Source organism: Kwoniella newhampshirensis, chromosome 3, assembly GCF_039105145.1.
Source record: "Kwoniella newhampshirensis strain CBS 13917 chromosome 3, whole genome shotgun sequence".
NCBI lineage: Eukaryota > Fungi > Basidiomycota > Tremellomycetes > Tremellales > Cryptococcaceae > Kwoniella > Kwoniella newhampshirensis.
In genome coordinates, this window is record NC_089957.1 from 1059136 (window position 1) to 1073167 (window position 14032).

At 50.5% G+C, this 14032-nt stretch overlaps 4 protein-coding genes across 4 annotated transcripts; 2 read left to right on the top strand and 2 right to left on the bottom strand.

Annotated features, from left to right (window-relative positions):
- Positions 1–1787: 1787 nt before the first annotated feature.
- Positions 1788–3473, bottom strand: IAR55_001745 (uncharacterized protein; the record flags this gene model as incomplete). Its single annotated transcript, XM_066944868.1, has 5 exons — positions 1788–2056; positions 2116–2394; positions 2454–2796; positions 2851–2999; positions 3053–3473. The coding sequence occupies 5 exons, from the start codon at positions 3471–3473 to the stop codon at positions 1788–1790; spliced, it is 1461 nt and encodes a 486-aa protein (XP_066804791.1).
- A 1417-nt stretch (positions 3474–4890) lies between these two features.
- IAR55_001746 (uncharacterized protein) lies at positions 4891–6479 on the top strand (the record flags this gene model as incomplete). The annotated part of the gene is made up of 4 exons (XM_066944869.1): positions 4891–5216; positions 5280–5404; positions 5479–5793; positions 5854–6479. The coding sequence occupies 4 exons, from the start codon at positions 4891–4893 to the stop codon at positions 6477–6479; spliced, it is 1392 nt and encodes a 463-aa protein (XP_066804792.1).
- Positions 6480–6938: 459 nt separating this feature from the next.
- IAR55_001747 (uncharacterized protein) lies at positions 6939–9298 on the top strand (the record flags this gene model as incomplete). The annotated part of the gene is made up of 10 exons (XM_066944870.1): positions 6939–6967; positions 7064–7104; positions 7360–7387; positions 7468–7547; positions 7702–7854; positions 7942–8144; positions 8275–8408; positions 8472–8632; positions 8716–9023; positions 9161–9298. The coding sequence occupies 10 exons, from the start codon at positions 6939–6941 to the stop codon at positions 9296–9298; spliced, it is 1275 nt and encodes a 424-aa protein (XP_066804793.1).
- Positions 9299–9827: 529 nt separating this feature from the next.
- IAR55_001748 (uncharacterized protein) lies at positions 9828–13311 on the bottom strand (the record flags this gene model as incomplete). Its single annotated transcript, XM_066944871.1, has 11 exons — positions 9828–9917; positions 10010–10081; positions 10170–10403; positions 10467–10757; positions 10891–10953; positions 11088–11177; positions 11314–11421; positions 11506–11898; positions 12012–12140; positions 12209–12865; positions 12973–13311. The coding sequence occupies 11 exons, from the start codon at positions 13309–13311 to the stop codon at positions 9828–9830; spliced, it is 2466 nt and encodes an 821-aa protein (XP_066804794.1).
- Between the last annotated feature and the right edge of the window lie 721 nt (positions 13312–14032).

Consider the following 14032-nt stretch of genomic DNA (forward strand, 5'->3'; position numbering starts at 1 on the left):
GAACGCTTTCATGAACTGTTGTTCTTCTTTCGGGTTGGACAGACCGGCTATTCAGCGCGGATAGATCATCCTTCTTACACGCGAGGCATCGACCGGGACGCTGGGGACGAACAACAGGCTTGGTATGAGTGACACTTTCGACAAAGGAATGGTCGAAGGGATGCACAAAACGAGTCCGTCACTGGTTTTCTGTGTGTGTGGGTATATCAACTATTTCACAACTTACAGGAATGACTAAGGACGAGAGCATCCCGACGATTTTAATCCCGAAAAGAGATTCAAGTCACCATCAAGTGTTGTTATCAAAAGCGTAATAAACCCCCAAAGTCAGGTACAGTAGGTACGCTACTGAGAATCACCACTAACCACCATGCATCGCTCCCCCACCCTGACCTGGTTTCGATTGCTGCCCTTCCGCCATCAAAGCTAACGGAGGTCCCAAACTCTTCTCCACAGGGGGTTTTGTACCTGAAAACAATGAAACCGAAGACACGTCGTGGGTCCCAGTGGCAGCGTTTGCGTCATGATGGACTATATGTGTGCCACCCCTATTTTAGCTGGAATCGTTCTTCGGTCCGGTGACAAGGCATCCACGAGGCCAGATAATATAACAGATCTATGACGAGGGATAGGTTTCTGTCTTTGTCCTTTGGTGTATTCACCATGGATGGGAGGAATTCCACTCCACCGGTTACGAGGTATCAATTTCATGTGGGCTTTTATGGCCCCACAGATCTGGGGAAATGTCTCATCAGCATCCGTCCAGAAAGTGTAAATTACAAGATGGATGACGCTGGTTTACGATTGTATGCAAGAGAAACCATAGAGATCCACTGGTAGTGGATTGTATTATTTGGCTCAGATGATGTGCTTCGTTCGTGGATTCAATCCGCTTCGGTCTGTCGGGATAGTACAGGTAACCCAACTTCCAGAGAAAACTGTCTTTGGTGCTTGCACGGGTGGAAGAGGAAAGGGGACAGACGGATTGGTAATAACGAAAGAGATGGGTCAACGTACTCTGACGGCCATATCCTACGTCAGATGATGATATACTGAATTATGGCAACGTGAATGACCTCGTCCTCACGTACTTGCTACTGTACATCATGTCAGTTGGAACGAAGGGATAACATTTGCGCGTGCGAGATGAGGTCATGAAGTTACCCGTCTCCTAGCAGACACCGTCAACAATCGTGCTCGTGCTGGAGTCATTTTTACATCGGTCTTGCTTTAGAAGGGCCGAGGAATGCTCATCCACCCCCGGCGAAGCTCATCGATCACAACAATGTCAGCCTGCCACCTTTCGACTTGGAACTGGTCATCATGGCTTTCCAAGAGAGTCAAGGCTCAACTTGCTTGCATGAACCCGTGCAGTACGTTCCGATGTGAGTGCCCCGCTGTGGGCCGAGACGGGAAGGAAGACCACCAGCAAGCCGTTGCGAGCCTCTCGACCCCGAAATCATCTTTAGCCCGTGTGTGAACAGATCACGTAAAGATGTCAAGTCCGATCAATCGATACATGTGATGGGTTTTCCGACGATCGGGCTCATTCCGATAGATATCGGAACCGCCCCATTGGCGAGAATGTCGAGGGCAGATACACTGTAAGTTATTCCTACTATTCCGACCTTCCACTGCATTACGCCTATAGCCAAAATGGCCGAGTAATCAATGCGACTTTTGTATCTATAAAGGATATCGTGGCGCAATCCGCCTACTGAGTGGCATAGTTCTCTCTATCTTGTACTGGATTGCTTCTCTGACACCTCCCTATGCGAACTCCGCCTTTAAATAGTCACTTCCAGCTCCTTCTTCTCGACCACGCCACCAGGCTTGAACTCCCCAACTGTAGGATCCAGCTTTGTCTCTCCTCCTACACTGGCCCCGTTCGTCCCGAACTTCTTACTAGTAAGCATTCCTCCTCCGATCGCGCCTGTCCCATGCGTTGTCGTCTTATTAAAGGTGGCAGAGGTATTTCGAGATGTGTAAGATTTGTTGCCGGCGAGGAGGGATTTCGGCATTGGTCTTGAAGCAGGATGAGAGAATTTGCAATCGGCTAAGATAAAAGTAGTATCGTCAGCTTGGTCTGAGCTCATCATAAAGAGTTCCACTAACCTCTCGTACATCGCTCGCCATATCGACAGTTCACTTCTTTCCTGGTGTCTTCTAGGGCACCGTCCATCAAGCCCTTGGACGACATGACCACCTCCATCTCTCCGTCTTCATTGTCTGAGCTTGCGGCCGGCACCTCCACAGCCTTCTTTGCAGTCTTGGAAGCGGTGAGAGCAGGGGGAGGGATTGGATTTCCATTGGCGTCCTCGTGCCGGAAAGGGCATGAGGGATTACTGCAGTTTTGGTATTTGCATAGTAACCGGCTTGGTCCTGCAGTTTCACCTACAAGAGCCGTTGTCAGCCCACACTTGCCAAGATCCGCCGCTTGTTATGTCACTTACCCAAACTGGCCGCGGGGCTCACATGGCTTTTGACACACTCTTCGTCTTTACATTTCTTCCCAATTTCACATGGCTCTTCACTGAGCACCATTCCTGTCTTCTCATCGGATACAGGACTGGGATGACTGTAGGGACATCTTGAATTGCTGCATCCGATAGAATAGCGACACAATGCTGTAGAAGTGGGTTTGTCAGGGATAGGACCGGGAGTCGAGTTGGTCTTGGGAGGGATGGCAGAAACGGAGTGAGCACCAAGTTTGGCCCCGTGCGGGACTTTCACTGGTGCAGAGGGTCTGGCCTGCGAGACAATTGGTTTTTGCGCTTGTTGAAGTGCTTGACGTTCCTGCTTGCAAAATAAGTTTCGCTCGCTCTTACATTGCCAGATTTTCAGACATACCTCAGCCATCTGTGACATCATCTCTCCCATTTGTGCCATATTTGCCTGCATCATCATCATCTGCGCCATCATCTCCTGTTGTCCAGGTGCCATGAAGGGTACACCAAATCCAGGTTGCATCATCGGTTGTCGGAACCCGGGTTGGAAGCCTGAAAAGGAGAGTCAGTGCTTGTGCTACACAGGCAGCCTGAATGTGACTTGCCACCCAAATGTCCCCTCTGATTCATCCTCATAGCATTACCGGCCATGCCTCTTATAGGTACGCCTCTCCCTCTTCCAGGTCCGGGTCCGGGTCCTAACCGTTCCGCTAAACCTCTGCCTTCATTACTCCCTCTCGGTCCTGAAGGTGCAGAGGCGACATCTGACAACCGCTTCTTGTTCTGGGCATCTGCTCCGCTATCCGAGTACTTCCGTTTCTCCGCCGGTTGTGAAGCCAGCGGTGCCAAAGCAGTATTCAGCAATCTTGAGGTGGCCGGACGTTGAGACGAAGCGGAAGCAGGAGCCGGAACCGCAGAGGGAGAGGGCTCGACTGCGGCGGGAGGGGCGGCGGCGATTTCTTTCGCTGTGGAGAACAGCCAGTCCAGGAATGCTGGGTCGAAGTCTGACCCCACCAAGTCATCCATCTCGGATTGAACTCGTTCTACAAAATCGGTCAGCGATCTAGCTTCAAAGTTAGGCACAGTCAGACATACCGCGCGGACTGCCGTTTGCTGCAGGCACATAAGAGATTCAAGTCAGCGTCCAGGTCGTTCGTGACAAGCTACACATAGGTCGCACTCACCAAGCAGGACCGTGACATACTCCGCCATGACATTGTCTGATAGCTCACAGTGAGCCGTTCAGTCCTTGTAAGCTCATTGTGCCTTTACATACCATCAGGTTCCGCCCATTCTCGTCTCTCCAGCTCGCCTTGGATCTCGACCTACGATGTAAAGCACAGTCAGCGATCGACGGTCCTCGCATTTGGTTGGCTGAACAGACAGATTGATGAAAGGAGAGGGTAAGAGAACGAACCTGAAGTCGAGCTGACTGTTCAGGTGTCAAGGCGATTTGAGTCATGTCTTGCAAAGGTTGAGCCGTCTAGGTAGCGCTTCGAGCTCGATTCGTGACTCCTCCTCTTGAAGTGATGGATAGGATGCTGAGTCACAGTTTTTGAACGAGTGTCAAAGATGTCAACGGAGGATAGCTCGTAATGATGTCAAAAGCACCGAGACCGAGTAAGCGCGAAGTGGTAGATGGGTGGCAAGGACCCGGCGTTTCATAAATGTGGCACTGAGCAGCGAGATTACGTATTCCTTTGAAGAAGGAGCCTTTTGACCCCAGCCTCTGAATGCCGCCGGTTCTCCGCATGTTGCCCCGTCGATTTCTCCACAAAACAGTACCCAAGCAAGTTTCTCAGCAGACTTGGCACATTAGACCTAACTTCAGCTGTATCTCGTGTGAAAACAAGGGAATCGTTAGTACGTGCACATTCTGCCATGTCCTTCCTTGTGTGCTCGACTCTCCATATCATGTCTGGTATTCGTCAGCCTCGAGGAGCAAAAGTCCCATATCAAGGAGATAACTTCCCAGCCTTGGTCAACTCCTTTGGTTCATGAGTTGACAACGGAACTCGGCCCGCCGGCGGGAGCGAGGGCGAGAGTTGACTTTCCCCCACAAAACCATAACATGGAGGAGAACGTTCATGAGAAAGGAGCACCTCCCCAAATTTGAAAATCTGAGTTGCGCACGGATCATCCGATATACCTGAAAGGAAGTTTCTAGACACGAAACACGACACGACGAAATGGCCTCCCTTGAACGACATGATGGGGTAAAAGGGGAAAGGAGCGTGACTATAAACAGGGCCAAAGTCTCCTGTGTTGTCTCTCCTTTTCTCTGTCTTCTTTTCAGTCGATACATACCTTGCTTCGCGACAACCACATCGTTGGTTTGGATTCTCAGAACTGGTACCAGGCCAGTGCCAACCCACAACGACATTGCATACCTCACAAGTGAACACAACGAGCAAACAGCTACAAGGGCCACTCACTCACCAGAATGTCGTCCCCTTCACCACCTCCAACCCTGGCCAAGGTCACCTCGCTTGCCCACTGGACCACCTTTTTTCACCCGACCAACGGTATCTTCAGACACCCATCCACTCAGGGTGAGACTATCGAACACCTCGATATCGACCTTCGCTTTGTCAACCACGAGCACGATCCTCCACAGAATGTTCATGACGTGCCAAATCTCCCTGCGATTGATCTGCCTCGAGTTTGCGTGCTCACTTTGAGAGGTGGAGAGTATGTCCAGGATGACGATCTGAAGATGGATTGTCTTGCCGAGATCTTGTTGGGGATCAACCCAATTGAGGTCCGATGGTGAGCAAAGCATGCGGAGAGACAATCGAGGGACAAAGCTGACGTCAATTGTTTTTGCAATAGGCTCAACGCTGCAACCGACCCCTACGAGCAGCTCAGCTTCGCGACCCATCTTGTCCATCCTGCTATCATTGCCGCAGGGCAGAATTGGTCTCGTAATGGATCGCTCCGCAAACTGATCCTTCAAGGTGAAGACTCTTCCAGCCTTGCCCGACTTTTGACAGCTCAGATCACCTGACCTCTGTATCTCTATATCTCGCAGGTGGTTTTCCTTGTCCCAACCTGACCGCGCCAACCCCTTTTTCGTTGACTCCGGCCGCGACGCCTTGCCCATCCCCTGGACCAAACAGAGCGACTTTTGCCCTTTCCCGCCCAGGCTCCCCAACGGCCGCCAAATTCTCTCAAGCTCCTTTCTCAGGTCTCCCCGCCCTGAGCACCACCAAGCCTAGACCAGTGGACGAGGAGAGGTTGAAGGTGAGAGAAGAAAGGAAGAGACTGGCGGACTACACTCTTAAGCCGAGATTCGAATACGCCTTTGGATCTTGGACCGTCGAGGAATTGAGGTGGAGGCTCGATGGTGAATGTCTTTGTGTCCATCTTTCATTGCTCGAGCTGAAGACATTCCTACGCGTGTAAGGTCGATACACGCCTGCCTGTATCGTGTCAATCATCACCCATCTTTTCCGTGCCTTTGATACGTCCTTCCCTTCCTGCTCTCGCAAGATCGATGTGGACCTTCCTTGCTTGCTCAGCTTCACCTCGATTCCCAAAGAAATCATCTCCGATCTCCGATACCTACCCGACAAGCTTGAGCTGGACAATGAGGTCTTCCAATGGCTTCAAGACGTCGTGTGCATCGCTTTGCCTCACGCGGCGCAACGTCATGCAAGATTATGGGATAAGGCGGAAGTGGCAGACCACCATCGTGACCGTCAGACAAGGAGAGTCAAAGCCGAGATGTTGCTCCTTCATGATAACGATGTGGACCTCGTCTCGATCGACGAACTCATCAGCTCGACAGAGAAGGATGGTCATCTGGGTGTTCCAGCACAAAACACAGACATGGCGTCGCCCGCACGGTCTACGGCGTCGTTGTTGCCGGGTGAGACGGAGGCTGAGACCGAGGACGAGCGTGAAGCAATCACTCCTGAGATGTCGGCAAGCCCGGAGATCCGTCCAACAGATACGAGATCAAGTATGAGCAAGAAAAACGGGGCAATGGTGGATACTGTGATGAGCAACTCGATGGTGCTGCGTTACTAGGGGAGATCGAAGTTGGGTGGCATTGCTTGCCGACCGAGTCCGCACAGTATCGATAGGTGGGAACTCGTGTTGTATAACATATCAGAAGTAGTCTAGGCCCCTTGCCCGCTTGAAGCGAGAATGAGAAGATGACAGGTATGCATCGTATGAATGAAGCAGTAGTTGAGGTGGACAGCGGCCATGATAGATAGGTTGAGTTATGGATGGATGATTTGCCACGTCATCCCCGATGATAAAGACTGTTGCCAGTTCCGGGTTCGGCCCACGCCGTGATCTGCCCAGCCCGAGCAATTGACACAAAAGAGCGCAGTCATCGAGTGTTGCGTTGCCTTAGCCGTGGCAAGTGTCGGCGTCACCACCTTTGAACTTGTTTGTGTTGTTCAACCCTCTGTTGTTCGTTCGCATATCGAACCGCTCCTATCTCGCCTTGTTGACCAACCGAGCCAAGGAAGGATCAAGATGAAAGGTCTCACGAAAGCCTTACAGCGGTGAGTTCACCCTTTCCAACCACCTCGACTAACCCCGCCGCCTTCGGGTGCTTGGCATATACCGAAAGGAAGTCACTGATGATGAGGTACGAACAGGACTCCGCACAACATCACAAGTAGGATCGGGATGGCTAAGAGTGTGTATCTTGCTTCACTTCATTGGGCAGCACGGTATAAGGGACAACGATCTGGATGGGAGGAATGGACTGTCGAGAACGTTGAGCTGCGCGTTGAACGGTGTATCGGTGCTCCGGCTTAAATGTCACCACTCACTGTTTCGTGCTCATATCTTGTCCCCGTCCATGTTGGTGGAGAGGGGAAGATGCGCAATCGAGGACCGGGCTGTGGGATAGACGACTGATGAGAGAAACCCCCTGCTGACGCCTGTACAGAATCCACCGACCCCGAGTTCAATGACTAGTAAGTCTACTCCACCACGATCATCGTCAGATACCAAGGTCAGTGGGGAGGAATGACGCTGACCCACTATCTTGTCGTAGTGAGCGCAAATTCGCAGCTGTCGAAGCCGCTTCGGAGAAGATGCACAAAGATTCGGTCGTATTCCGCGATTCCGTCTCAGGTGGGTGTACAGTCTGTCCTGCCCATCGCTTTCGTGTCGCACGACTTTGACCGTCATCTCACATCTTCTCGCACCTCGCGATTCCCTTTCCATGTTGGGTTCTTGTCGCCGTGACCGAATGCTCGTGGTGTATGCTGACTGACTCGATCTTCAGGTCTCCTCGCTTCTGGATCCAGCTTTAGTGGATCGCTCGCTACCCTCTTTTCCCCCATGGGAGCAGAATACAATCTTGCGGGCAAACATCCTCAGGCCGAAATCACTGTCCAAAACATCTCGGTGTATCAGGGATTGATGGAAGAGATCCGAGGTGAGTTCCAATCGCTCTCGACATCTGAATTCCATACATAGCAGATGATGGAATGAAGCACCCGGTTGACCGACTAGTAATCCACAGAAACTCTTCTGCCGGAGCTCGAACTAATCGATTCTCGAATCGTCCAACCTTGTAAGGAGCTCAATGAGATCTGCAAGAAGATCAGAAAGACGATCGTCAAGCGTGAACACAAGTTGATTGACTATGACCGTCATAACAACAGCTTGAACAAGTTGAGGGAGAAGAAGGAGAAGAGTCTGAGCGATGAGAAGAACCTTTTCAAGGTGAGTCATAATCTCTTTGCCTGACGGAGTGGCAGCTTCGGCTACCTGAATGTATTGGAGCGAATAAGATAGGGAAAAGATACGAGGGATCGTAGTTCATATCATGCTGATCTGTACCGACGTCCTACAGGTCGAACAAGATTTCGAGATTGCTTCCGGGGAATACGAGCACTACAACAACTTGCTGAAGACCGAACTTCCTACCTTCCTGGCGATGGCTACGAGGTTCATCGACCCACTCTTCCACTCGTTCTACTACATGCAGTGTGTTTTCCTCCTTCTGCCAGGATGTGTTGATCAAGCTGACTTGCGAAATTCTGATTTTAGGTTGAACGTCTACTACATCATCATGGAGAAAGTTCAGTCGTTTGCCGATGGGAAGTACGATATGACAAGGAAGGATATCGAGGACATATATCTCGAACAGAGAGGTGACGCCGCAGAACGAATGGAGGAGTTGTCGATTACCAAGAGGATCGTCTCGACCGGTAAGCGCGATCCCATAACGAACGTCAGACTTATTAGCTTCCGGTGTCCTGCGGTGCTGATATCTGTGCACTGGTCTTTCCAGCCAAATTGCTTCAGACCGCTCGATCAGCTTCTGGCTCCTCTACCCCCGTTCGAGCAGGCTCTATAGCCTCCCGAACCCCCTCGTATGCTCTCGAGCGCAAGGAGTCCCTCGCTTCCCCTTCATCTGCGAAGAAAGACGCATTTGTCCCACCATCTCGAACGGTCGCTGCTCCGCCACCATATACCAGTACAAACTCGTCTTCCAGCATTGCAGGGAAAAAGGCGCCTCCTCCACCACCCCCATTGAAGCCCAAGCCGAGCTACAATGCTGTCAAGTATTGTACGGCCATCTTCGACTTTGACGCTCAGGTGAGTTCACGTGCTATCTGTGCTATCACGAGGTGCATGCTGGTGTGCGGATGATTTCCGCGAGAACAGCACATGCCAGTTAGGAAGAGAGGTTATCAATGGTCGTCTATATGTCGGAGCTGACAGGTACCTGTCAGGCCGATGGCGATCTCTCTTTCAAAGCAGGTGACAGGATCGAGATCATCGAACGTACTGACAACGCCGACGATTGGTGGACTGGTAGATTGAATGGTCAAACCGGTATCTTCCCGGGTACATATACCCAAGCCGATTAGACCAATGCGTTGGACAATGTCACGGGTCGATGAATCAACGGAAGCCAGAGTTTGCCGAATCTGTCGATATTGATCGGGTATGGTGACGGAATGGTTGTGAGCATTAAAGGGTAGATCACTAATCAGGTTGCTAGAATGAGGTATGGATGAGATTTGTATCGTTCGCTCAAGTGAAGCATCCTTCCGGCCAAGTCAGCGGAATATCTCACTAACTGTGTTGAGGGAAGTTCATCTCCAGAGAAGGGTGAGAAAGTTTACATGAAGGTGTAGGTATCGCAGAGCTGTTTCGGCGAGGTATGATGGGTAGGGTGAATAGAAGTGATCTTGGTGATACTGATGATGGAAAACAATGTGAACCAGATGGAGGGAAAAGGGGCGAGATCGAAGATACAGATATAATACTAACGACGCGCAAGGAAAACGACTCGATGAGACATCGAGTGCAATAATTTGAAAATTGACCACTATCAAAGAGTGAAGCTTGCTCTTGGCCACCGAATCACCACCCGCGACGACGAAGTCAATCTAATCAAAGGGTTAAACCACCTTTTGATCTACCATGATTGATCGGATTCAGGGTGGAAGCTATGACTTGACCAAATGCCTGTCCGATATCTGCCTGTGAGTGGGAAATGAATCAATACGAACAGTGAACTTTCGTTCCGTCGATGTCGAGGTGCTCAACTCGATCTCGAGATGAGTGAGACTTACGAATGGGTCAGAGTTGAACGTGGCAAGTTCGTCGAGCTTCTGCTGCTGACTCGCCCGACTTTCAGATGGTTTCTAACGTGTTGTACAGTACTCGTACTTTCAGTGTAAGAACCCTACCCCAAAACCCTCCTGGCCTCAACAGAGGGCACGAGTAACTCACGGATCGTTCCCTGACGTCATGTTCTCCCCCTCGATTGGGCTTCATCCCAAAGTCAGATGAAGGGTATGCTTCCTTTGGCCCATGCCTGATATCCGTTTCGGGACCAAGGAGGGAATCGTCCGGTCGGGAACTCTTGCGGACCGGTTGTAGGACTGGTGAAGTCATCGAAGGTCTCGGGGGCGTCATTCGGTTGACTTTCGGCGATTTGATATCCAATTGAAGTGGATCTTTCATCTTCTTCTTCTCGGTTTGTAAATCAGCTCCAGCTCATTCCTCTACATGAGACAGTTGACGTACTTTTATATCCTGACCCTCCTCTCTTTCCCATCCGTCGACCTTACTCTCCCCGAACTCTCCGCCAAAATCATCAATCACCACAGGAGGTCCGCATTCTGACTCATGGTCAAGATCCATAGATTGAGCTCCGGAAGCGCTAGGCGCAGGGATTGGATCCTCTTTCTGGATCTGGGTCGCGATGGAAGAAGATATTTTCGATCTGGATTGATCTTCATGTTTGCTTCGGAGTTGACGATCCGCTTGTGCCCTGTACGTGTCGCGCTCCCTACGAAGTCTTTCGGTAGTCGCTCGCTATAGTATTGGATTGGCGAAGACGTTAGCAATATCAGATCCTGGGTAGATGCTCTACCTCTGATTTAAGTGGGACCAGCGCCGGGCGCCCAATCACCAGTAGAAGCAGCAGCTACAGTAACGTTACACTCACCTCTTTGGTTAAAGCATCCCGTAAGACCTTCTTGTCCTCTTTGATTTTGTCCAGCTCTTGATTCTGTCAACAAGTCACTCCGGGTTAGCGGCTCTATCACTGTAGAATTGGTTGAGGTCTTTGCAAGGGGTGTCGACTACATCCTGCCTATACACAGTGGTGAAGGGATGAAAGACGTTTGATTTTTCTCAATTTACCTGGCCTACCAGTTCTGTAATGCGTGCTTGGAGTGCTTCTTTCTCCAGTCGTAGGGCTTTCAACTTGTCAGCAAGCTTGGAGTACTCGTGCTGTAAGATTGTCGTCAGCGGTCGTGCTTGTAAAGGCGGGAAACACGACTCGAGCACTGCCTGACGATTGTTTCGTCATGGACCAAGACGAGACAGTTCCACACCTCCATCATTCGACGAGGCATCTTTCACTCACTTGACTGCTTCGCACTTTGCTTAAAGTCTCCTGCTTCTCACGATTGGCTGCTACCAATTGTATCCTCTTCATCTCCAGCTCCCTCATCAATGTTGGATCTGTCTTGCTCTGTACATGTTGGCTTACACGTCAGCTTCTTTCGTCGTCGACGCTTTTCTACTGGAGAGTGTTCCGCAACAGCACGATACCAACCTGACTCTGCGTTTCTGCCAACCTCCTTTGCAAATCCTCCCTTGCCTCTTTCTCCATTCCCAACCTCTCTTCAGCTTCTTTAGCCCTCACCTCCAAGCCCTGAGCCATCCTAGCTTGCGCACTCTGTCCCTTCTTGGCCGAATCGCAGTCCAATTCGACCTTACGACGTCGATCGATCTCATTTGCCAAGTCGCGTTTCACATCAGCCAGTTGATATTCCAAATGTGCAACTTCGAGGGCAGCCACCTCGTTGTGGGATGCTTCGGGACGGGAGTGGATGTGAGGCGAGGTCAAGGAAGAAGAAGTATTCCCTGCGGGTACTTGGTTGAGAAGATTCCAAGCTTGGACTAGGGCTTGATCTTTTTGCTGTAGAAGAGTGTGGAGATAAGTTTGCTATAGTTGGCATCAGCCTGTTCCCATCACTACACCTCAGCGATCATATTATTGGATTAAAGATCACTTTGAAGTAGGTTGCAATCTTCGAAACGAACAGATGTAAGACTCACATCCTGCTCTCGTGGTCTTGCAGAACGCCCTTCCTCCTCCATTCTCCTTTGGATACCCGCGAGACCCTGTTGGTAAGCTCGCTTCTCGTTTTCCAAAGTAGACAGATCTCTCCTCCCTCCCTCTGTGCCCTGCAGTATTTGCCAAACTGTTATTATTCCATAGAAATTTGCTATCATGATCAAAGCTGAGAACCAACCTCTTCGAATGTACCGCTTCCATCGTTTCCAACCCTCGCCGAAATCATCATGGGCGTAAGAAGGGTGGTGAGGCTGGGTTGCTCGTAGATCCTTCTGGATTGAGAGGGGAAAGTCTGACTCCTGGGAGTGGATAGCAACATAGTCACGTTGGGCTTTCCTTCTCCCTCATATGGTTCCAGCCGGTCCGCCCGACGAGGTGTAACGTTATAGATCGATTCCCCACCTTGATTCAAGCTGCCGAGAGCTCTCTGTATATTCGCCAGGGTAGCTTCGACAGAGATGGACATGTCGTTACCCACCCGTCTGGTGAATGAACAAGTGAATGGCCTTGAGACTGACTTGGGTATCGAATCAAATAGTCTTTGTCGATGATATCGTGGTGTCTCCTCTTGTCTCCTGGGCGATGAACCAGACGATAGAGTGGTGTCTTCGTGTAGGGAAACGGTTGGTTGAGAACGTCGAGGTCCTAGTACTGATCCAGACTCACCAGGTAGACTAGAAGAGTTACTTGAGGTGAAACCAATAAATTGTTGACAGTCAGAGGTGAGACCGCCAAGGAGCCTTGAACGAAGCCTTGAATGGGTTCTGCCGAATGAAGGAAAAGAAGGAGAAGGGACATGATCAGGTGCCATTTCAGTCACGTCGACAGACAGAGTCTGTTGCGATACAGTACCCCAAAGGGGCTGATCAGCACAGACCTTTCCTCATCCTCGTGTCCTTCATGACTGATTCCAGGTCCAAGCAGTCCTCAGCGCGCACTGACCTCTCCTGTACTTTCTTCATCTACATCCCAAGGTATCTCCCTGATCTCTCCTTTCCTGTCCTCTGGCCCGAGGGGAGGAGCTGAGCGATCCCAACTAGTTCCAATGGGATCCATGACCCAACGTCCATCAAATCCACCCCGACCGTCGGTCTTCAGCTCCCTTCTCGCCATCAAAGTCTTTTGCCACTTCACAGTTTCTCTCTCGAGTCTCGTTCTCGATGACTCATATTCGCTCGGGGGAGACGAGACCAAGATCTTGGAGAAGGTCTGATTGTGTCTCACTTCTGCGGCTAGGTCTCTGTAATGCTTGGATCGTGTTCCACGAGTAGCAGAAGGCATTGTTGATTAGATATGTCAGTGAGACTGATTTGTGGACGAGGTCGATAGATGTTTTTCCATCCGTCAATCTCCCCGATTATGGTTAACGAGAAAGTCCTTGAATTGGGATGGATTCTGATGTGAACATTCAAAACTGAGAAGAGAAGCAAAGTCGTGAACTCCAGATCAGACGACAATCGCAGGAAGTCGTGGGGTGAACATGCGATCTGTCGGACGTCAACAGTTTTACTGAACAAGGGATGTCACCAACATCAACGGGTGAGAGCAAGCCGATCGATTCGTCATTGTGGTACCGCGCATACCTATCATTCCCATCAGCTCAAATCAGTAACTGATGCATAAGCAGCGCTGATATATATTCGCCACTGTGGAGATGAAAGGACGGACACCTACCAAAATAGTGCGGGGTCTGCACATTATCAAGATGGGGGGGGGAAACGCACATTTCTTTTTTTTTCAGGCGTCGACTTGTCTGTGAATGAAATCCCTCGATCGGCATGAGGAACAAGATCGGAAAGGCATCCCCTCTACGATGTTTCTGTGTCAGTGACATGCTGCAAGGATGCATGTAGGAATCCATAGGCTGACTCCTATGGATTAGCGAGTCGGGTTGAAGGATCCGACCTTCCTTTCCTAACTTGGTAAGTCATCCCAACCTCTCACGCAATCATCGTCATGGACCACCACGAGTTGTCTTCTACAGTGTACAGTATACAATCAG